This window comes from Sorghum bicolor, chromosome 5 (genome assembly GCF_000003195.3).
Source record: "Sorghum bicolor cultivar BTx623 chromosome 5, Sorghum_bicolor_NCBIv3, whole genome shotgun sequence".
Taxonomy (NCBI): Eukaryota; Viridiplantae; Streptophyta; class Magnoliopsida; order Poales; family Poaceae; genus Sorghum; species Sorghum bicolor.
The window spans coordinates 2,440,342-2,464,503 of record NC_012874.2 but is presented as its reverse complement, the minus strand read 5'-3'; the positions used below and the strand labels follow the sequence as shown (position 1 = coordinate 2,464,503).

Here is a 24,162-nt window from a genome sequence, read left to right as displayed (position 1 = left end):
AAATTCTTCTCATCAAGTTTGGAGAGGTAAGCCCCAGCCCTGCTTATGTCACCCCTCTGCAATAGCCTCCTAACTAGAGCATTTAACAAACGTGAGTCTAAAGGAGTACCACTCTTTTCCATTGTTAAAAATAGACCATCAAACTCCTCTAGCGACCCTTCTTCTATGAGATTTTCTGCAACTAAGCGGTAGGTCACAACATCTGGAACCAAACCATTAGCAGGGATAGCAGCGAACAAGTCCATGGCATCTTCCTTTCTGCCACCTTTGAGCAACGCCCCAATCATGATGTTGAAAGTAATAATGTTAAGTTGAAGACCCTTAGAACACAGGCTCTGAAACATTTTGAATGCTTCATCAACACAATTACTTTTGCAAAGACCATTTAGAATTATGTTGTATGTGTAGATGTTCATCTGTGTTCTGCTATTGATCATACTGAGATAGAGTTCCTTTGCTTCAGAAAATCTCCCGGTCTGAAACAATCCATGCAATATAGTATTATAAGTCACAACATCAGGTGTAAGTCCCTTCATTAACATTTCTCGGAAAAGGCTATATGCATCATCTATCCTTCGAGCTCTGCAGTAGCCATGAAGCAAAGTATTATAAGTAACTTTATCAGGTTTCAAGCCAATTGAGACCATAACATCAAGTAGCTTGTTCTTATTCTCTTAATCCATGTAGAAGATATTATATGAAACAACCAAAGCGTGATTGTTAGAGCTTGTTCTTATTCTCTTAATCCATGGAATTACAAACGGTAACCACTGCTAACAGTGAGGGCATAATACAGGGTTTAAAAATATATGAATTTTATCAGGAAAAAAAAGGTCGAGATCATTGATTTTATCCCCAGGACATCAGGAACTGTTACACAAATATACAACAATATGGAGCGAATGTTGCTACACCCGTTAATTTGTAAATTGCTCCCCCCCTCTGAACATACTTATAAAACTGGGATGACACAAGATAACTTGAGCTGGTGAGCTTGATACCAAAGTGCATTAACAGGACAACATTTCTCAAGAGTGTTTCTTCAAACAAAGGAGGCAGCAGAGCAGGGTAGGTAAATAAGATGCCACATGAAGATGTATCAACATAGTTGAAATCTGAATTCACTTTTTTATCAATGCTGAACTATTGGCTTCATTTAGGATACGATACTTTTTAGGCAGAGACTTGGCATGGTGCTGATATTCATCACTAGAGAAAATTGATATAAGCATTGAAGTAGTGGAAGCCTCAACTGAGAAATTCCTCTCATCAAGTTTGGAGAGGTAAGCCCCAGCCCTGCTTATGTCACCTCTATGCAACAGTCTCCTAACTAGAGCATTTAACATTTGTGAGTTTGGAGCAGTACCATTCTTTTCCATTGCTGAAAACAGACTGTCAAACTCTTCTAGCGATCCTTCTTCTATGAGATTTTCTACAACTAAGCGGTAGGTCACAACATTTTGAACCAAACCATTAGCAGGGATAGCAGCGAACAAGTCCATAGCATCTTCCTTTCTGCCACCTTTGAGCAACGCCCCAATCATGATGTTGAAAGTAATAATGTTAAGTTGAAGACCCTTAGAACACAGGTTCTGAAACATTTTGATTGCTTCATCAACACAATTACTTTTGCAAAGACCATTTAGAATTATGTTGTATGTGTAAATGTCCCACTTTGTTCCACTATTGATCATATTGAGATAGAGTTCCTTTGCTTCAGAAAATCTCTTGGTTTGAAACAGACCATGCAGTATAGTATTATAAGTCACAACTCCAGGTGTAATACCGTTACTCAACATTTTTCGAAAATGGCTATATGCACTGTCTATCCTTCCAGCTTTACAGTAGCCATGAAGCAATGTATTATAAGAAAAACTGTCAGGTTTCAAGCCAACTGATACCATACCCTCAAGTAACTTCGATGCTTCATCAATTGTACCGGCTAAACAGTGGCCATCTATTAATGTATTATATGAAATAACATCAGGCCTCACACCCATGCATTCAATCGAGTCAACGAGTCTCTGGCCTTCCATAACCCGTCCTTCTTTGCATAAGTTACACAATATTGTGTTGAAGAATACGATGTTAGGGTGAATTCCTACATTCAACATTTCAAAGAATAATTCCTCAACCTTCTCCCATTTGTCAACGGTGCACAGTCCATAAACAAGAGAGCTAAAAACCACAATGTCAGGAGTCACTCCTTCATTGATCATCTGGTTGAATTTGACCTCCGCGTCATCCACCCTGCCTAACTTGCATAGTGCATCTATTAGTGCTCCGTAGCTTACTGCATCAGGACTCAACCCTTGCTGCCTCATTTTGTTAAAAATATCCATTGCCTTATCTATTATACCACATTTAGCATATGCACTGAAGAATATGTTGAAGATGTGATGGTTAGGTGAAATACCATTTGCTACCATCAAATTTAGGAGATCATGCATTTCAGAAAGTGCACCTTTGGTAGCATATCCATGAAGCATAATGCCATAGGTAGTTACGGAAGGTTTTATCCCCTTCCCAATCATAGAATCAAAAAAAAATCTAGCTTCTCTGCATCTTCCATTCTTGCATAGGTAGTTCAGCAGCGAACCATAAGTACAACAATTTGGTTTAGGACCGCCTGCAGACATTTCTTCGAGCATTCGTACCACCTCTTTCCACTTCCCAATAGAGAGGTATCCATGGATCAGACAATTATATGTGTCAATGTTTGGCTTAACGCCATTATCAATCATCTGCTGAAAGACAGCCTCAGCCCTATCAAACAATTGAGCTTTGCACAGGCCATCAATTACTGTGGTGTATGTCACAACATCAGGTGGAATCCCTCGATCCATCATTTCAAGAAATAGGTTGTAAGGTTTGTCCACTTGACCCTCGGTAAAGAAACCGTTGATGACGGTGCTGTAGGACACAACATTTGGTGGGCAGCTCCAAACTTGATCATCAGCCATCATGTGGAGCAGCTCAAGTGCCTCCTCAGCTCTCTTTTCATTGCACAAACCCTTGAGAAGTATGTTGTATGAAACTGTATCCGGCATGCAGCCAAGCTCAGGCATTCGTTGGAGCAAAACGTCCATGGCCTCACCCACCCTCTTTCCATCACAGAGACCATTGAGCAGTTGATTGATGACTATGTGATCCATCCTCCATCCTGTCTTAAGGATGAGGCCAAAGGCGGCAAAGCCATGCTCCAGATGGCCCATGCGGCAGAAGCAGCCGATGAGAATGCTGTAGGTACAACGGTTGGGAGCCACCTTGATGTAACAGTCACGTACCATCCGGTTGAAGAGGGAGACGACGGTCTCTGACTCTGAGGTAGTAGAGCGCCGGCCTGAGGAACGAGACACAGCGGCGAGGAGGTGGTTGAAGGCGACGACCGAGGCGGGCCTGGCGTGCGGAAGCAATTCGTCGAACAGCTTGAGTGCGTCGCCGAGGCCGAGGCTTCCCGAGCGGGCGCGGTCGGCGATGACGCGCTCCAGCTCCAAGCACCGGTCGCGGACGGCGCTCACGCGGCGCGACATGCCGGCGGGGCGTGCGCGCGTCTACCGGCCCAGCGTGGAGAGGCGTGGACGGCGCCGCTTCGCGCTCCGGATCGGTGATGCAGAGCCGCTCGCGTAGGCTGGGCGGAACTGCCAACTGCTGCGCCGTGGAGGGGCTGGCCCTGCGAGGGTAGGAGGTTGCAGGGAGGCGGCAGCGGCGGTGTGTGTGGTCGGCGGCGCGCGGGTGGCGCCGGTCGTGGAGTACTGGAGTGCCAGGGGCCTGTGCGGAGAGTGTGTGTCGCTGGAGATGCAGAGGCTGTTCGCAGCTGCGTCCGCCTCCGGAGAGCACTCTCGTGAGCTGGGCGGAGCCGCGTGTGCCGTGGCCTGGGTTGTGTGAGGGTAGGAGCTGGTGGGCGGCGGCGGCGGCGGCGGCGTGGTTGGGCAGGTGGAGGTGGAGCGACGGGTGCAGATGGGGGATGCTGGCGTGCTGCTGCTGGGCGCTATCAGGCCCAATTGACCCGCCTCTTTGTTGATTTTTTTTTTCCTCTTTTCTCCATCATCGCATACTGATGTTCTCTATACTGCAGAGCCTGAAAAAAATAATCTGAAATTTCGTTTTTTTTTAAGAATTAGTCAATTAGAACATCCTAATTCTTCGAAGCGGCGACTTGAATTGAATCAGGAGCAGGACAGGATTGATTGAAGCAGGGTGACCGGGAGAGTAAGACGTCCTTTTTTGTGGTTTAATAGCACCCTGGCGATAATACAGTTAGATGTAACTAGGACTGCATGAAAGATTATTTTACCTGTGATAAACTTGACAGGAGAACATTTCTCAATATAATTTCATCAAAGCATTCCACAGAGCAAAGCCAAAACATTAGAGCGCATGACAGAATAATCACTCCGGCAAATTGACATGTCACATAAAGACGATCAGCACTGAATTCATTTTTTTTTTGTCAACACAGAATAAACATTGGAACTGTAGTATTCAAGATTAATCTAGAGGTAGTGATTGGTTGGCACATCTCGTTTTACCCACCACATTCAGTTCCTCAAACTGAACACGGCAAAAGAGTACACTGCTTCTTCAGCAGCGACTATCACATCTATTCAACCTTGGCACACAAATAGAATACCACATCATCCCAGACCGCATCTGCCACTTGCAGTATTGTCATTCTAACAACAGCAGTTTGTTACCGAGACACACCACACAAAGAAAAAAAATACTAGAGTACAGTTTCCAGTACTATCTAAGATATACACCCAGCATGGTAACACAGCAGCAATACTCTTTTAGTGCTAGGCTCTGAAGGTCTAACTACTGAATGCCAACAGCAACAAATGCTAGCATCAATATGGAACAATAATCCCTTCGACCGTTGTTGCCCCTCTGCTGCTTTCCACTGGTGCTGGATCCACCACTGCCATTGCCGCACCACCACTGCCATGAGTACGACAGCCACCTCCTTCACACACAAAAAAAAAAAGTAATGAAGACCATCTTGCTGTGGCAGAGGCAAAGTCACAGGTGTTGCCGTGCAGGAAGACCAAAGGAAAATATGAATAAAAGATTTTATTCTCACCGCGACAGCTCAACACTGCATTTTTGAAAACATCATGCGTCTAATCATGGGGTATATTACCGACAAATCGCCTGTTCTTAGCCTGAGAGTAAGAGACTATTCCTGCAACAACAAAAAATAACAGGGTCACAAGATATATATGAGTTAATCAAGTGTAACAAGTAACCAGCAACTACTAGAGTGTATTCACGTTCTCTGGGTTGCAAAACTAGGTTTGGATAATATGGCAAAAGCATTTAGCTTACATGCAAGTTGGTGTAGGCTTGGATTATTTGGGCCCAAAACTACTTTACAAAGGTATCTCAACAAACTATGGAAACGTAATCCACCACCATCCACAGTTCTGGTTTCTGGAATACAAGTAAACACAAGGTTCTGTAGTTTCAACTCAGCAGGGCAACCGCTGCAAGCTTTTCAAAATTAGCAAGAGGATGTAAGTGTAATCAGATAGCCTTGTGCTTTGTTATGTCCCAAAATAATCACAAGGTTGTATTCTACAATCAACTAAGTTCATTGATCAACAATGCAACTGCTGCAAACCCTTTTTAGAATAGCAAGCGGATCTGAGCGTATCCTACTATCATACATCCATGACATTGCTATGTCTAACAGTGATTCACAAAACTACAAACAAAAAGTATATAGAAACACAATTTTGAACTTAGTTTCCAACTCTCGGGAAGACATGTGCTATCAAATGCTTGTTTTATCATTTATGCATCCATCTTTTTTTGTAAAAAAATCAATATAAAAAACGGTGATAAATCAATGGTAGGGAATAAACAAAGATCAACTCTGAATCTAAGCGAATCAAACCTTTAGGTCTTTATTGCTCAACTTGATGGCCTTTAATGTCTAAAGGCAACTTTTTAATTCTGAAATTAACAAATGCATACAGCTTGTTTCCCCCTTTCCACCTGCATAAAAAAGTGACCATGAATTGCAGAATAAAACAATTGCAAACTAAACCAGAGAAATTAGGCAGTACTCACATCCAGGGCTTCTCCAACCGACTCAATTTTTTTTTTGAGATCTTAAGGAGATTCATCGATTGGCTCGACCCCAATATACACTTTGGCTTCATGAGCAGGAAGAGAAAGCAACTCAGAATGCTTCACTTTTCCATTCACGTCAGTTTAAGTTAGGCCCTGTGACTGTTGTTGCATGGTGCTGATATTCCATCGAAGGCCCCTGTGACTGTTGTTGCCATAAGTGTTACTACCACGGCCATCTCTCCTCTGTCACTTTCCACCGGTGCTGGATGCACCACCATCGCTGCCTCTGCCCCTGCCATTGGAAAAACGATCACTTTGCTGTGGCGGAGGTGTGGTCACATACACACGCTGCTTCAGGCTGTGGTCTGCCAAAAACCAAGGGGAAAATGGTCAAAAAATTGGAAATATCACTGCAACATCTCAAAGGGCTGCTCTTAAGGCCTTCGATGGAAAAACAACAAAATGGAAAGGTAGCCATCTCATTTCACCATACTATTGGACCATACATTCTCTCTTCATACAAATACTCCCTGTTTGTTTGTTATCAAATTTAAAAGCTAAAAATACTAAATAAATTACACGTGTTTTAACAGAGACAATACTTTTGACAGCTGAAACACTTCCAAAATTCTCCATTGCTACTTTTATCACCTAATGAACAACTGGATGTTATGGCACACTGAAGAAACCATTTCTTCTCTGTAACGAACTAACGAATGTGAGCCAAGTATAAGCACAATCCTTACTTTTTTAAAAAAAAGCATTCAAGGCTCTTGATTTTTGTTTCAAGGAAACATATATAACACATGAGCAGCATTGAGCAAAATCCTACTAGAGTCACGAACCAACACAGTACTAAGGGGAAAATAATAACTATCAAACAGAATTCAGAACAAGTCTCTGCATGAGATTGTAAGAATCTGCCTCTTCTGGACAAATATTGACATACTTTCCCTCTACTGAAATTATGCAATGTTGTATGGTTACGTGTTCAATATCAACAAGAGAAACTTCACAAGACCTGTTACACAAACAAATGATCAGCACGCTAATAATAGACAATGCCCACATTGCATAAATAGGGAACATCTAACATGAAAGATCACAAAAACACTTTTGAGTTTAGAACATACCTCGAAAGCACAGGTGGAACTCCACGTCACAAAGGAATGATAACAGAAGGAACATGCATGCCGGGCCTGTACAGTAGGCGTTGAGTTGGCAGATCATGTTACATTAAAGTGGCCTGTAGAAGCAATATTCATTTTTATAACCTTGCGTCCAGAAATGGTGAATAGAGAAACAAAAGCCTTCAAAAACATCAAACTTAATGTTAACCGAAGCGTGATTGTTAGAGCTTGTTCTTATTCTATTAATCCATGGAATTACAAACGGTAACCACTGAACAGTAGGCGTTGAGTTGGCAGATCATGTTACATTAAAGTGGCCTGTAGAAGCAATATTCATTTTTATAACCTTGCGTCCAGAAATGGTGAATAGAGAAACAAAAGCCTTCAAAAACATCAAACTTAATGTTAACCGAAGCGTGATTGTTAGAGCCTGTTCTTATTCTCTTAATCCATGGAATTACAAACGGTAACCACTGCAAACTGTGAGGGGATAATACAGGGTTTAAAATATATGAATTTTATCAGGAAAAAAAGGTCGAGATCATTGATTTTATCCCCAGGACATCAGGATCAGTTACACAAATATACAACAATAAGGAGCGAATGTTGCTACACCTGTTAATTTGTTAATTGTTCCCCCCTCTGAACATACTTATAAAACTGGGATGGCACAAGATAACTTGAGCTGGTGAGCCTGATACCAAAGCGCATTAACAGGACAACATTTCTCCAGAGTGTTTCTTCAAACAAAGGAGGCAGCAGAGCAGGGTTGGTAAATAAGATGCCACATGAAGATGTATCAACATAGTTGAAAACAATATTCACTTTTTTATCAACGCTGAACTATTGGCTTCATTTAGGAAATGGTACTTTTCAGGCAGAGACTTGGCATGGTGCTGATATTCATCACTGGTGAAAATTGATATAAGCAATGAAGTAGTGGAAGCCTCAACTGAGAAATTCCTCTCATCAAGTTTGGAGAGGTAAGCCCCAGCCCTGCTTATGTCACCTCTATGCAACAGCCTCCTAACTAGAGCATTTAACATTTGTGAGTTTGGTGCAGTACCATTCTTTTCCATTGCTGAAAACAGACTGTCAAACTCTTCTAGCGATCCTTCTTCTATGAGATTTTCTGCAACTAAGCGGTAGGTCACAACATTTGGAACCAAACCATTAGCAGGGATAGCAGCGAACAAGTCCATGGCATCTTCCTTTCTGCCACCTTTGAGCAACGCACCAATCATGATGGTGAAAGTAATAATGTTAAGTTGAAGACCCTTAGAACACAGGCTCTGAAACATTTTGAATGCTTCATCAACACAATTACTTTTGCAAAGACCATTTAGAATTATGTTGTATGTGTAAATGTCACACTTTGTTCCACTATTGATCATATTGAGATAGAGTTCCTTTGCTTCAGAAAATCTCTTGGTTTGAAACAGACCATGCAGTATAGTATTATAAGTCACAACTCCAGGCGTAACTCCCTTCCTCAACATTTCTCGAAAAAGACAATATGCATCGTCTATCCTACTAGCACTACAGTAGCCATGAAGCAAAGTATTATACGTAACTTCAGTAGGTGACAGGCCAATTGAGACCATACCATCAAATACCTTCTCCGCTTCATCCGTCCTTCCAGCTAAGCAGTAACCAGAAATCAACGGTGTATATGAGAAAGCATCAGGCCTTACGCCTACATGTTCCATCAAGTCAATGAGCCTCCGGCCTTCCATAACCCGTCCTACATTGCATAAGTTACAGATTAATGTGTTGAAGAACACTGCATTAGGACAGATTCCTTGATCCAACATTTCATAAACTAATTCCTCAGCCCTCTCCCATTTGTCAACGGTGCACAGTCCATAAACTAGGGAGTTAAAAACAACAATGTTAGGAGTCACTCCTTCATTGATCATCTGGTTGAATTTGACCTCAGCGTCATCCACCCTGCCTAACTTGCATAGTGCATCTATTAGTGCTCCGTAGTTTACTACATTAGGACTCAACCCGTGCTGCCTCATTTTGTTGAAGATATCCATTGCCTTATCTATCATACCACATTTAGCATATGCACTGAAGAATATGTTGAAGATGTGATGATCAGGTGAAAGACCATTTTCTACCATCAAATCTAGGAAACTATGCATTTCAGAAAGAGCACCTTTGGTAGCATATCCATGAATCAAAATGCCATAGGTGCTTACATTAGGTTTTATGCCCTTCCTAATCATAGAATCAAAAAAAAAATCTAGCTTCTCTGCATCTTCCATTCTTGCATAGGTAGTTCAGCAGTGAACCATAAGTATAGCAATCTGGCTTGAGACCACGTGCAGACATTTTTTCAAGCATTTGTACCACCTCTTTCCACTTCCCTATAGAGAGGTATCCATGGATCAGACAATTATATGTGTCATTGTTTGGCTTAACGCCATTATCAATCATCTGCTGAAAGACACCCTCAGCCCTATCAAACAACTGAGCTTTGCACAGGCCATCAATTACTGTGGTGTATGTCACAACATTTGGTGGGCAGCTTCTACCATGATCATTAGCCATCATACGTAGTAGCTCAAGTGCCTCCTCAGCTCTGTTTTCATTGCAAAAACCCTTGAGAAGTATGCTGTATGAAACTGTATCCGGCGTGCAGCCAAGTTCAGGCATCCGTTGGAGCAAAACGTCCATGGCCTCACCCACTCTCTTTCCGTCACAAAGTCCTTTGAGCAGTTGATTGATGACTATGTCATTCACCCTCCAGCCCGTCTTCAGGATGAGGCCAAAGGTGGCGAAGCTATGCTTCAGGCGGCCCATGCGGCAGAGGCAACCGATGAGGATGCTGTAGGTGCAAGTGTTGGGGGCCACCTTGATGGAGCATTCACGTACCATCCGGTTGAAGAGGGAGACGACGAGCTCTGACTCTGAGGTGGAGGAGGAGCGTCGCCCCGAGGCACGTGAGGCACGTGAGACAGCATTGAGGATCTGGTTGAAGGCAACAACTGAGGCGGGCCTGGCGTGGATAAGCAATTCATCGAACAGCTTCAGCGCGTCGTCGAGGCCGAGGCTTCCCGAGCGTGCGCGGGCGGCGATGATGCGCTCCAGCTCCAAGCACCGGTCGCGGACGGTGCTCACGCAGCGGGGCATGCCGACGGTGCGGGGGAGACGGGGCAAGCGAGGACAGGCAGGGACGGGCGGCGCGCTGCGTCCGCCTCCGGGTCGGTGAAGCACAGCACTGTCGTGAGATGGGCGCGCCCGCGTGTGCCGTGTCCTGGGTTGTGTGGGCGGCGCCGCGGCGGCGTGCAGCTGGGCTGGGCGCGCAGCGCGCTGGTGGTTGGGCAGGGCGGGGCGACGGCCGCAGGCGCAGGCGCTGGGGTGGTGCTGGGCCTGGGCGCTACTGAGGCCCAAGGGCGCGACTGCCTCACCTCTCTCTTGGCTGTTTTTTCTTTTCTTGTTTCTCCACATCACATACTGCAATCTGGAAAAAACATCTGAATTTGCGTTTTTTTTAAGGATTTTACAGCCTACGGCCACTATGTATATGTTTATACATCGTTCCTGGTGTGATTATTCGTTGGTTCCGGAATGGGGTCAAATAAATTAAGTCTGATTGTTAAATTTTTTGCAATATGGGTCAAATAAGGCCCTGTTTAGTTTTCTACCCAAAAATTTTTAATCAATCTCGTCGAATCCTTGAACACATGCATGAAATATTAAATGTAGATAAAAAAATAAACTAATTACACAGTTGAATTGAAAAAATCACGAGACGAATCTTTTAAACCTAGTTAGTCCATGATCAGCCTTAAGTGCTACAGTAACCCACATGAATTAATGACAGATTAATTATGCTTAATAGATTTGTCTTGCAGTTTCCAAACGAGCTATGTAATTTATTTTTTTATTAGTTTCTAAAAAAACCCTCCCGACATCCTTCTGACATATCCGATATGACACCTAAAAATTTTTCATCTCCAATCTAAACATGGCCTAAACCTTTTACAGCTTCCTACATTGGCCTTCCCTTGAACCCAGTAAAAAAAAAAAATTCTTGACCAGGAGTAAGACCCAAAAAAAAAAAACCTTTAAGGGAACATCCTAATTCTTCGAAGTAGCAAATCAGAATGCTTCACTTTTCCATTCTCATCTTTCTGATCATCATCCTAAAAAAACACTTATCTTCCCATCTTAAACTAGAGGTGGAGATCCATCGCCAGTCGGTACATCTCATTTTAGCCACCACCATTCGTTTATTCAGACTGAAAATGCCACAAGTGCACAAGCAGAGACAATGTAGCTTTAGCCACTAACACATCAAGCTTATCCCTAAAGCTTGACAGATAGATAGCTTTAGCCACTAACACATCACATCTGCCACTCGCAGTATTATGATTCTTATTACATCAGGCTTGTTACAGATCTAGACACACTGGAAAACAAATACTAGAATGTAAAGTTTCAAGCATTAGCTGGTACCCAGCATGGTACTGCAATAGAAGCACTCACCAAACTCTCAAAGCATTAGGTTCTAACTATAAATTACTACTAAGAGAGGCATTGCAAACATCAATGGATGGTGCTGCCCCCTGCAGCTGTTGTTACTGTTACTACACGGTCATCTCCTTTCTGTCACCTTCCGCCCAGTGGAACCACCACCACTGCTACTAGCACCAGCACCAGTAAAATAATTCCAGCTCAGTTGGTTTGTCTTTAGACAAAGAATGATAACATAAGGAATAGGCATGCTCAGCCTGTACTTGGCGATGAGCCTGCAAATCATATAGATATGCACAAAAACTGCCCTGTAGAAGCAATATTCATTTCTATCTACCTTGCAACCCGTCAAGAAGCGGCGAACACAGGTGTGTGGAGGTGGTTCAAGGCGGTGGTAACCGTGGCAGGGCCTGACGTGGAGGAGGAATTTGTCGAACTGCTGGACTGTGTGGTCGAGGCTCAGGTTGCCTGGCCTCGCGCGGCACGGCCGCGGGAGCGGCGTGGCGCACCTCCAGCTGTTCAACGAATTGCTCCCGCATGGCAGGGCAGAAGCTCCGAGAGCATAGGCGGCGTGATGAGATGCGGAACTAACGGCATGGATCGGAGACAGGATTTCCGCCTTGTTGTGATGAGAATGAGATGGCAGGCATTTTTGGTGTAGGCTTCTTCGGCTTGGGCTTCATGTCTAGGTCGTCAGTTTAAGTTGGGCCCTGTGACTATTGTTGCATGGTGCTGATATTCCATCGAAGGCTCCTGTGACTGTTATTGCTATTAGTGTTACTACCACGGCCATCTCTCCTCTGTCACTTTCCACCGGTGCTGGATGCACCACCATTGCTGCCTCTGCCCCTGCCATTGGAACAACGATCACTTCGCTGTGGCGGAGGTGTGGTCACATGCACAGGCTGCTTCAGGCTGTGGTCTGCCAAAAACCAAGGGGAAAATGGTCAAAAAATTGGAAATATCACTGTGACATCTCAAAGGGCTGCTCTTAAGGCCTTCGATGGAAAAACAACAAAATGGAAAGGTAGCCATCTCATTTCACCATACTATTGGACCATACATTCTCTCTTCATACAAATACTCCCTGTCTGTTTGTTATTAAATTTAAAAGCTGAAAATACTAAATAAATTACACGTGTTTTAACAGAGACAATACTTCTGACAGTTGACACACTTCCAAAATTCTCCATTGCTACTTTTATCACCAACTGAACAACTGGATGCTATGGCACACTGAAGAAACCATTTCTTCTCTGTAACGAATGTGAGTTATGTAGTGCCAAGTATAAACACAATCCTTACTTTTTTTTAAAAAAAAAGCATTCAAGGCTCTTGATTTTTGTTTCAAGGAAACATATATAACACATGAGCAGCATTGAGCAAAATCCGACTAGAATCACGAACCAACACAGTACTAAGGGGAAAATAACAACTATCGAACAGAATTCAGAACAAGTCTCTGCATGAGATTGTAAGAATCTGCCTCTTCTGGGTATCGCATGACAAATATTGACATACTTTCCCTCTACTGAAATTATGCAATGTTGTATGGTTACGTGTTCAATATCAACAAGAGAAACTTCACAAGACCAATGTTACACAAACAAATGATCAGCACGTTAATAATAGACAATGCCCACATTGCATAAATTGGGAACATCTAACATGAAAGATCACAAAAACACTTTTGAGTTTAGAACATACCTCGAAAGCACAGGTGGAACTCCACGTCACAAAGGAATGATAACAGAAGGAACATGCATGCCGGGCCTGTACAGTAGGCGTTGAGCTGGCAAATCATGTTACATGAAAGTGCCCTGTAGGAGCAATATTCATTTTTATAACCTTGCAGCCCGTCCAGAAATGGTGAATAGACAAACAAAAGCCTTCAAAAACATCAAAATTAATGTAGAAGATATTATATGAAACAACCAAAGCGTGATTGTTAGAGCTTGTTCTTATTCTCTTAATCCATGGAATTACAAACGGTAACCACTGCTAACAGTGAGGGCATAATACAGGGTTTAAAAATATATGAATTTTATCATGAAAAAAAGGTCGAGATCATTGATTTTATCCCCAGGACATCAGGAACTGTTACACAAATATATAACAATAAGGAGCGAATGTTGCTACACCCGTTAATTTGTAAATTGCTCCCCCCCTCTGAACATACTTATAAAACTGGGATGGCACAAGATAATTTGAGCTGGTGAGCTTGATACCAAAGTGCATTAACAGGACAACATTTCTCAAGAGTGTTTCTTCAAACAAAGGAGGCAGCAGAGCAGGGTTGGTAAATAAGATGCCACATGAAGATGTATCAACATAGTTGAAAACAATATTCACTTTTTTATCAATGCTGAACTATTGGCTTCATTTAGGATACGATACTTTTTAGGCAGAGACTTGGCATGGTGCTGATATTCATCACTGGAGAAAATTGATATAAGCATTGAAGTAGTGGAAGCCTCAACTGAGAAATTCCTCTCATCAAGTTTGGAGAGGTAAGCCCCAGCCCTGCTTATGTCACCTCTATGCAACAGCCTCCTAACTAGAGCATTTAACATTTGTGAGTTTGGAGCAGTACCATTCTTTTCCATTGCTGAAAACAGACTGTCAAACTCTTCTAGCGATCCTTCTTCTATAAGATTTTCTGCAACTACGCGGTAGGTCACAACATCTGGAACCAAACCATTAGCAGGGATAGCAGCGAACAAGTCCATGGCATCTTCCTTTCTGCCACCTTTGAGCAACGCACCAATCATGATGGTGAAAGTAATAATGTTAAGTTGAAGACCCTTAGAACACAGGCTCTGAAACATTTTGAATGCTTCATCAACACAATTACTTTTGCAAAGACCATTTAGAATAGTGTTGTATGTGTAAATGCCCCACTTTGTTCCACTATTGATCATATTGAGATAGAGTTCCTTTGCTTCAGAAAATCTCTTGGTTTGAAACAGACCATGCAGTATAGTATTATAAGTCACAACTCCAGGTGTAATACCGTTACTCAACATTTTTCGAAAAAGGCTATATGCACTGTCTATCCTTCCAGCTTTACAGTAGCCATGAAGCAATGTATTATAAGAAAAACTGTTAGGTTTCAAGCCAACTGATACCATACCCTCAAGTAACTTCGATGCTTCATCAATTGTACCGGCTAAACAGTGGCCATCTATTAATGTATTATATGAAATAACATCAGGCCTCACACCCATGCATTCAATCGAGTCAACGAGTCTCTGGCCTTCCATAACCCGTCCTTCTTTGCATAAGTTACACAATATTGTGTTGAAGAATACGATGTTAGGGTGAATTCCTACATTCAACATTTCAAAGAATAATTCCTCAACCTTCTCCCATTTGTCAATGCTGCACAGTCCATAAACAAGAGAGCTAAAAACCACAATGTTAGGAGTTACTCCTTCATTGATCATCTGGTTGAATTTGACCTCCGCGTCATCCACCCTGCCTAACTTGCATAGTGCATCTATTAGTGCTCCGTAGCTTACTGCATCAGGACTCAACCCGTGCTGCCTCATTTTGTTGAAGATATCCATTGCCTTGTCTATCATACCACATTTAGCATATGCACTGAAGAATATGTTGAAGATGTGATGGTTAGGTGAAATACCATTTGCTACCATCAAATTTAGGAGATCATGCATTTCAGAAAGAGCACCTTTGTTACCATATCCATGAAGCATAATGCCATAGGTAGTTACGGAAGGTTTTATCCCCTTCCCAATCATAGAATCAAAAAAAAATCTAGCTTCTCTGCATCTTCCATTCTTGCATAGGTAGTTCAGCAGCGAACCATAAGTACAACAATTTGGTTTAAGACCGCCTGCAGACATTTCTTCGAGCATTCGTACCACCTCTTTCCACTTCCCAATAGAGAGGTATCCATGGATCAGACAATTATATGTGTCATTGTTTGGCTTAACGCCATTATCAATCATCTGCTGAAAGACAGCCTCAGCCCTATCAAACAATTGAGCTTTGCACAGGCCATCAATTACTGTGGTGTATGTCACAACATCAGGTGGAATCCCTCGATCCATCATTTCAAGAAATAGGTTGTAAGGTTTGTCCACTTGACCCTCGGTAAAGAAACCGTTGATGACGGTGCTGTAGGACACAACATTTGGTGGGCAGCTCCAAACTTGATCATCAGCCATCATGTGGAGCAGCTCAAGTGCCTCCTCAGCTCTCTTTTCATTGCACAAACCCTTGAGAAGTATGTTGTATGAAACTGTATCCGGCATGCAGCCAAGCTCAGGCATTCGTTGGAGCAAAACGTCCATGGCCTCACCCACCCTCTTTCCGTCACAGAGACCATTGAGCAGTTGATTGATGACTATGTTATTCACCCTCCAGCCCGACTTAAGGATGAGGCCAAAGGCTGCAAAACCATGCTCCAGATGGCCCATGCGGCAGAAGCAGCCGATGAGAATGCTGTAGGTACAAAGGTTGGGAGCCACCTTGATGTAACAGTCACGTACCATCCGGTTGAAGAGGGAGACGACGGTCTCTGACTCTGAGGTGGTAGAGCGCCGGCCTGAGGAACGAGACACAGCGGCGAGGAGGTGGTTGAAGGCGGCGACCGAGGCGGGCCTGGCGCGCGGAAGCAATTCGTCAAACAGCTTGAGTGCGTCACCGAGGCCGAGGCTTCTCGAGCGGGCGCGGTCGGCGATGACGCGCTCCAGCTCCAAGCACCGGTCGTGGACGGCGCTCACGCGGCGCGACATGCCGGCGGGGCGTGCGCGCGTCTACCGGCCCAGCGTGGAGAGGCGTGGACGGCGCCGCGTCGCGCTCCGGATCGGTGATGCAGAGCGGCTCGCGTAGGCTTGGCGGACCTGCCAACTGCTGTGCCGTGGAGGGGCTGGCCCTGCGAGGGTAGGAGGTTGCAGGGAGGCGGCGGCGGCGGCGGCGTGTGTTGGTCGTCGGCGCGCGGGTGGCGCCGGTCGTGAAGTACTGGAGTGCCAGGGGCCTGTGCGGAGAGTGTGTGTCGCTGGAGATGCAGAGACCGTTCGCAGCTGCGTCCGCCTCCGGAGAGCACTCTCGTGAGCTGGGCGGAGCTGCGTGTGCCGTGGCCTGGGTTGTGTGAGGGTAGGAGCTGGTGGGCGGCGGCGGCGGCGTGGTTGGGCAGGTGGAGGTGGAGCGACGGGTGCAGATGCTGGCGACTGGCGTGCTGCTGCTGGGCGCTATCAGGCCCAATTGACCCGCCTCTTTGTTGATTTTTTTTTCCTCTTTTCTCCATCATCGCATACTGATGTTCTCTATACTGCAGAGCCTGAAAAAAATAATCTGAAATTTCGTTTTTTTTTAAGAATTAGTCAATTAGAACATCCTAATTCTTCGAAGCGGCGACTTGAATTGAATCAGGAGCAGGACAGGATTGATTGAAGCAGGGTGACTGGGAGAGTAAGACGTCCTTTTTTGTGGTTTAATAGCACCCTGGCGATAATACAGTTAGATGTAACTAGGACTGCATGAAAGATTATTTTACCTGTGATAAACTTGATGCTGAAAACAGGAGAACATTTCTCAATATAATTTCATCAAAGCATTCCACAGAGCAAAGCCAAAACATTAGAGCGCATGACAGAATAATCACTCCGGCAAATTGACATGTCACATAAAGACGATCAGCACTGAATTCATTTTTTTTTTGTCAACACAGAATAAACATTGGAACTGTAGTATTCAAGATTAATCTAGAGGTAGTGATTGGTTGGCACATCTCGTTTTACCCACCACATTCAGTTCCTCAAACTGAACACGGCAAAAGAGTACACTGCTTCTTCAGCAGCGACTATCACATCTATTCAACCTTGGCACACAAATAGAATACCACATCATCCCAGACCGCATCTGCCACTTGCAGTATTGTCATTCTAACAACAGCAGTTTGTTACCGAGACACACCACACAAAGAAAAAAAATACTAGAGTACAGTTTCCAGTACTATCTAAGATATACACCCAGCATGGTAACACAGCAGCAATACTCTTTTAGTGCTAGGCTCTGAAGGTCTAACTACTGAATGCCAACAGCAACAAATGCTAGCATCAATATGGAACAATAATCCCTTCGACCGTTGTTGCCCCTCTGCTGCTTTCCACTGGTGCTGGATCCACCACTGCCATTGCCGCACCACCACTGCCATGAGTACGACAGCCACCTCCTTCACACACAAAAAAAAAAAAGTAATGAAGACCATCTTGCTGTGGCAGAGGCAAAGTCACAGGTGTTGCCGTGCAGGAAGACCAAAGGAAAATATGAATAAAAGATTTTATTCTCACCGCGACAGCTCAACACTGCATTTTTGAAAACATCATGCGTCTAATCATGGGGTATATTACCGACAAATCGCCTGTTCTTAGCCTGAGAGTAAGAGACTATTCCTGCAACAACAAAAAATAACAGGGTCACAAGATATATATGAGTTAATCAAGTGTAACAAGTAACCAGCAACTACTAGAGTGTATTCACGTTCTCTGGGTTGCAAAACTAGGTTTGGATAATATGGCAAAAGCATTTAGCTTACATGCAAGTTGGTGTAGGCTTGGATTATTTGGGCCCAAAACTACTTTACAAAGGTATCTCAACAAACTATGGAAACGTAATCCACCACCATCCACAGTTCTGGTTTCTGGAATACAAGTAAACACAAGGTTCTGTAGTTTCAACTCAGCAGGGCAACCGCTGCAAGCTTTTCAAAATTAGCAAGAGGATGTAAGTGTAATCAGATAGCCTTGTGCTTTGTTATGTCCCAAAATAATCACAAGGTTGTATTCTACAATCAACTAAGTTCATTGATCAACAATGCAACTGCTGCAAACCCTTTTTAGAATAGCAAGCGGATCTGAGCGTATCCTACTATCATACATCCATGACATTGCTATGTCTAACAGTGATTCACAAAACTACAAACAAAAAGTATATAGAAACACAATTTTGAACTTAGTTTCCAACTCTCGGGAAGACATGTGCTATCAAATGCTTTTTTTATCATTTATGCATCCATCTTTTTTTGTAAAAAAATCAATATAAAAAACGGTGATAAATCAATGGTAGGGAATAAACAAAGATCAACTCTGAATCTAAGCGAATCAAACCTTTAGGTCTTTATTGCTCAACTTGATGGCCTTTAATGTCTAAAGGCAACTTTTTAATTCTGAAATTAACAAATGCATACAGCTTGTTTCCCCCTTTCCACCTGCATAAAAAAGTGACCATGAATTGCAGAATAAAACAATTGCAAACTAAACCAGAGAAATTAGGCAGTACTCACATCCAGGGCTTCTCCAACCGACTCAATTTTTTTTTTTTGAGATCTTAAGGAGATTCATCGATTGGCTCGACCCCAATATACACTTTGGCTTCATGAGCAGGAAGAGAAAGCAACTCAGAATGCTTCACTTTTCCATTCACGTCAGTTTAAGTTAGGCCCTGTGACTGTTGTTGCATGGTGCTGATATTCCATCGAAGGCCCCTGTGACTGTTGTTGCCATAAGTGTTACTACCACGGCCATCTCTCCTCTGTCACTTTCCACCGGTGCTGGATGCACCACCATCGCTGCCTCTGCCCCTGCCATTGGAAAAACGATCACTTTGCTGTGGCGGAGGTGTGGTCACATACACACGCTGCTTCAGGCTGTGGTCTGCCAAAAACCAAGGGGAAAATGGTCAAAAAATTGGAAATATCACTGCAACATCTCAAAGGGCTGCTCTTAAGGCCTTCGATGGAAAAACAACAAAATGGAAAGGTAGCCATCTCATTTCACCATACTATTGGACCATACATTCTCTCTTCATACAAATACTCCCTGTTTGTTTGTTATCAAATTTAAAAGCTAAAAATACTAAATAAATTACACGTGTTTTAACAGAGACAATACTTTTGACAGCTGAAACACTTCCAAAATTCTCCATTGCTACTTTTATCACCTAATGAACAACTGGATGTTATGGCACACTGAAGAAACCATTTCTTCTCTGTAACGAACTAACGAATGTGAGCCAAGTATAAGCACAATCCTTACTTTTTTAAAAAAAAAAGCATTCAAGGCTCTTGATTTTTGTTTCAAGGAAACATATATAACACATGAGCAGCATTGAGCAAAATCCTACTAGAGTCACGAACCAACACAGTACTAAGGGGAAAATAATAACTATCAAACAGAATTCAGAACAAGTCTCTGCATGAGATTGTAAGAATCTGCCTCTTCTGGACAAATATTGACATACTTTCCCTCTACTGAAATTATGCAATGTTGTATGGTTACGTGTTCAATATCAACAAGAGAAACTTCACAAGACCTGTTACACAAACAAATGATCAGCACGCTAATAATAGACAATGCCCACATTGCATAAATAGGGAACATCTAACATGAAAGATCACAAAAACACTTTTGAGTTTAGAACATACCTCGAAAGCACAGGTGGAACTCCACGTCACAAAGGAATGATAACAGAAGGAACATGCATGCCGGGCCTGTACAGTAGGCGTTGAGTTGGCAGATCATGTTACATTAAAGTGGCCTGTAGAAGCAATATTCATTTTTATAACCTTGCGTCCAGAAATGGTGAATAGAGAAACAAAAGCCTTCAAAAACATCAAACTTAATGTTAACCGAAGCGTGATTGTTAGAGCTTGTTCTTATTCTATTAATCCATGGAATTACAAACGGTAACCACTGAACAGTAGGCGTTGAGTTGGCAGATCATGTTACATTAAAGTGGCCTGTAGAAGCAATATTCATTTTTATAACCTTGCGTCCAGAAATGGTGAATAGAGAAACAAAAGCCTTCAAAAACATCAAACTTAATGTTAACCGAAGCGTGATTGTTAGAGCCTGTTCTTATTCTCTTAATCCATGGAATTACAAACGGTAACCACTGCAAACAGTGAGGGGATAATACAGGGTTTAAAATATATGAATTTTATCAGGAAAAAAAGGTCGAGATCATTGATTTTATCCCCAGGACATCAGGATCAGTTACACAAATATACAACAATAAGGAGCGAATGTTGCTACACCTGTTAATTTGTTAATTGTTCCCCCCTCTGAACATACTTATAAAACTGGGATGGCACAAGATAACTTGAGCTGGTGAGCCTGATACCAAAGCGCATTAACAGGACAACATTTCTCCAGAGTGTTTCTTCAAACAAAGGAGGCAGCAGAGCAGGGTTGGTAAATAAGATGCCACATGAAGATGTATCAACATAGTTGAAAACAATATTCACTTTTTTATCAACGCTGAACTATTGGCTTCATTTAGGAAATGGTACTTTTCAGGCAGAGACTTGGCATGGTGCTGATATTCATCACTGGTGAAAATTGACATAAGCAATGAAGTAGTGGAAGCCTCAACTGAGAAATTCCTCTCATCAAGTTTGGAGAGGTAAGCCCCAGCCCTGCTTATGTCACCTCTATGCAACAGCCTCCTAACTAGAGCATTTAACATTTGTGAGTTTGGAGCAGTACCATTCTTTTCCATTGCTGAAAACAGACTGTCAAACTCTTCTAGCGATCCTTCTTCTATGAGATTTTCTGCAACTAAGCGGTAGGTCACAACATTTGGAACCAAACCATTAGCAGGGATAGCAGCGAACAAGTCCATGGCATCTTCCTTTCTGCCACCTTTGAGCAACGCACCAATCATGATGGTGAAAGTAATAATGTTAAGTTGAAGACCCTTAGAACACAGGCTCTGAAACATTTTGAATGCTTCATCAACACAATTACTTTTGCAAAGACCATTTAGAATTATGTTGTATGTGTAAATGTCACACTTTGTTCCACTATTGATCATATTGAGATAGAGTTCCTTTGCTTCAGAAAATCTCTTGGTTTGAAACAGACCATGCAGTATAGTATTATAAGTCACAACTCCAGGCGTAACTCCCTTCCTCAACATTTCTCGAAAAAGACAATATGCATCGTCTATCCTACTAGCACTACAGTAGCCATGAAGCAAAGTATTATACGTAACTTCAGTAGGTGACAGGCCAATTGAGACCATACCATCAAATACCTTCTCCGCTTCATCCGTCCTTCCAGTTAAGCAGTAACCAGAAATCAACGGTGTATATGAGAAAGCATCAGGCCTTACGCCTACATGTTCCATCAAGTCAATGAGCCTCCGGCCTTCCATAACCCGTCCTACATTGCATAAGTTACAGATTAATGTGTTGAAGAACACTGCATTAGGACAGATTCCTTGATCCAACATTTCATAAACTAATTCCTCAGCCCTCTCCCATTTGTCAACGGTGCACAGTCCATAAACTAGGGAGTTAAAAACAACAATGTTAGGAGTCACTCCTTCATTGATCATCTGGTTGAATTTGACCTCAGCGTCATCCACCCTGCCTAACTTGCATAGTGCATCTATTAGTGCTCCGTAGTTTACTACATTAGGACTCAACCCGTGCTGCCTCATTTTGTTAAAGATATCCATTGCCTTATCTATCATACCACATTTAGCATATGCACTGAAGAATATGTTGAAGATGTGATGATCAGGTGAAAGACCATTTTCTACCATCAAATCTAGGAAACTATGCATTTCAGAAAGAGCACCTTTGGTAGCATATCCATGAATCAAAATGCCATAGGTGCTTACCTTAGGTTTTATGCCCTTCCTAATCATAGAATCAAAAAAAAATCTAGCTTCTCTGCATCTTCCATTCTTGCATAGGTAGTTCAGCAGTGAACCATAAGTATAGCAATCTGGCTTGAGACCACGTGCAGACATTTCTTCAAGCATTTGTACCACCTCTTTCCACTTCCCTATAGAGAGGTATCCATGGATCAGACAATTATATGTGTAATTGTTTGGCTTAAAGCCATTATCAATCATCTGCTGAAAGACACCCTCAGCCCTATCAAACAACTGAGCTTTGCACAGGCCATCAATTACTGTGGTGTATGTCACAACATCAGGTGGAATCCCTCGATCTATCATTTCAAGAAATAGGTTGTAAGGTTTGTCCACTTGACCCTCGGTAAAGAAACCGTTGATGACGATGCTGTAGGACACAACATTTGGTGGGCACCTTCTACCATGGTCATCAGCCATCATGTGGAGCAGCTCAAGTGCCTCCTCAGCTCTCTTTTCGTTGCACAAACCCTTGAGAAGTATGGTGTATGAAACTGTATCCGGCATGCAGCCAAGCTCAGGCATTCGTTGGAGCAAAACGTCCATGGCCTCACCCACCCTCTTTCCGTGACAGAGACCTTTGAGCAGTTGATTGATGGCTATGTGATCCATCCTCCAGCCCGTCTTAAGGATGAGGCCAAAGGCGGCAAAGCCATGCTCCAGGTGGCCCATGCGGCAGAAGCGGCCGATGAGAATGCTGTAGGTGCAAAGGTTAGGAGCCACCTTGTCAGAGCATTCACGGACCATCCGGTTGAAGTGGGAGACAGCGAGCTCGGAGGCTGAAGAGCATCGGGCGCGAGAGACAGCGGTAAGCAGGTGGTTGAAAGCACGAACCGAGGCGGGCCTGGCGTGGTGAAGCAATTCGTCGAACAGCTTCAGCGCGTCGTCGAGGCCGAGGCTTCTCGAGCGGGCACGCTCTGCGATGATGCGCTCCAGCTCCAAGCACCGTGCGGGGGCGGCGCCCACGCGGCGCGACATGATGACAGGGCGCGCCGCCGCGCGGGGTGGCCCGGGCGCGGAGTGACACGGACGAGACGTCGCGTCGGCCTCCGGATCCGTGGAGCAAAGCACACCTCACGAGCGCTTGGAGGAGCACCTCGTGCCGCGTCGTGGAGTGCGTATGGGTGCGTAATGTTGGCCTGCGGCGGCGGCGGCGGCAGCAGCGGCAGCGGCGTGTTCGGTGACGGGCGCATATGACATGCGCAGGGCAGGAGCCAGGAGGCCACTACTGTTTTCTCTCCCTTTTTCCCTTCACAAGAAAATGGCCAGAGCCTTGTTTAGTTCCCAAAAAATTTTGCAAAATTTTTCAGATTTTCCGTCACATCGAATCTTTATATGTATGCATGAAGTATCGATGAAAATAAAAACTAATTACACAGTTTGATCGGAATTGACGAGACGAATCTTCTGAGCCTAGTTAGTCTATGATTGAACAATATTTGTCAAATACAAACGAAATTGGTATTATTCACATTTTATAAAAATTTTTGGAACTAAACAAGGCCGAATATATTTTGCCCTTTTACATTCGCATCTGGCGGGGGAACGAGCCGTGAAAATTCTGTCATACGAGGAATTCCGTTGCTGCTTCTAGATCATCACTGATTCATTCAAACCTGCTGTTCCTCGAAAAAAATATGTCATTCATTCAGCTCATCATCACCAATGCCGTTCCTAAAAAAATAAACTGACATTCATTCAGTGGTCACCAGATGTCCAGGTCAGAAACACATCTCAAGTATATCCACCACCGTTCATAGCATTTGGACAGGCGCTG

General features: G+C 43.4%; 1 protein-coding gene, 1 long non-coding RNA gene and 1 pseudogene across 2 annotated transcripts; all 3 read right to left on the bottom strand.

The window, feature by feature from the left end:
• LOC8080835 lies at nucleotides 687-12,235 on the bottom strand (annotated as a pseudogene).
• Nucleotides 4,430-5,893, bottom strand: LOC110435429. Its single transcript, XR_002453087.1, has 3 exons — nucleotides 5,329-5,893; nucleotides 5,084-5,185; nucleotides 4,430-4,966 (listed from the first exon to the last, which is right to left on the bottom strand). It is a non-coding gene; the product is annotated as an uncharacterized LOC110435429 (long non-coding RNA).
• LOC8069278 lies at nucleotides 11,430-23,668 on the bottom strand. The gene is made up of 7 exons (XM_002448906.2): nucleotides 20,966-23,668; nucleotides 20,146-20,211; nucleotides 19,261-19,375; nucleotides 17,807-17,895; nucleotides 16,573-17,015; nucleotides 13,404-16,477; nucleotides 11,430-12,618 (listed from the first exon to the last, which is right to left on the bottom strand). The coding sequence occupies exons 1-6, from the start codon at nucleotides 23,361-23,363 to the stop codon at nucleotides 14,045-14,047; spliced, it is 5,544 nt and encodes a 1,847-aa protein (XP_002448951.2). The 5' UTR covers nucleotides 23,364-23,668; the 3' UTR covers nucleotides 11,430-12,618; nucleotides 13,404-14,044.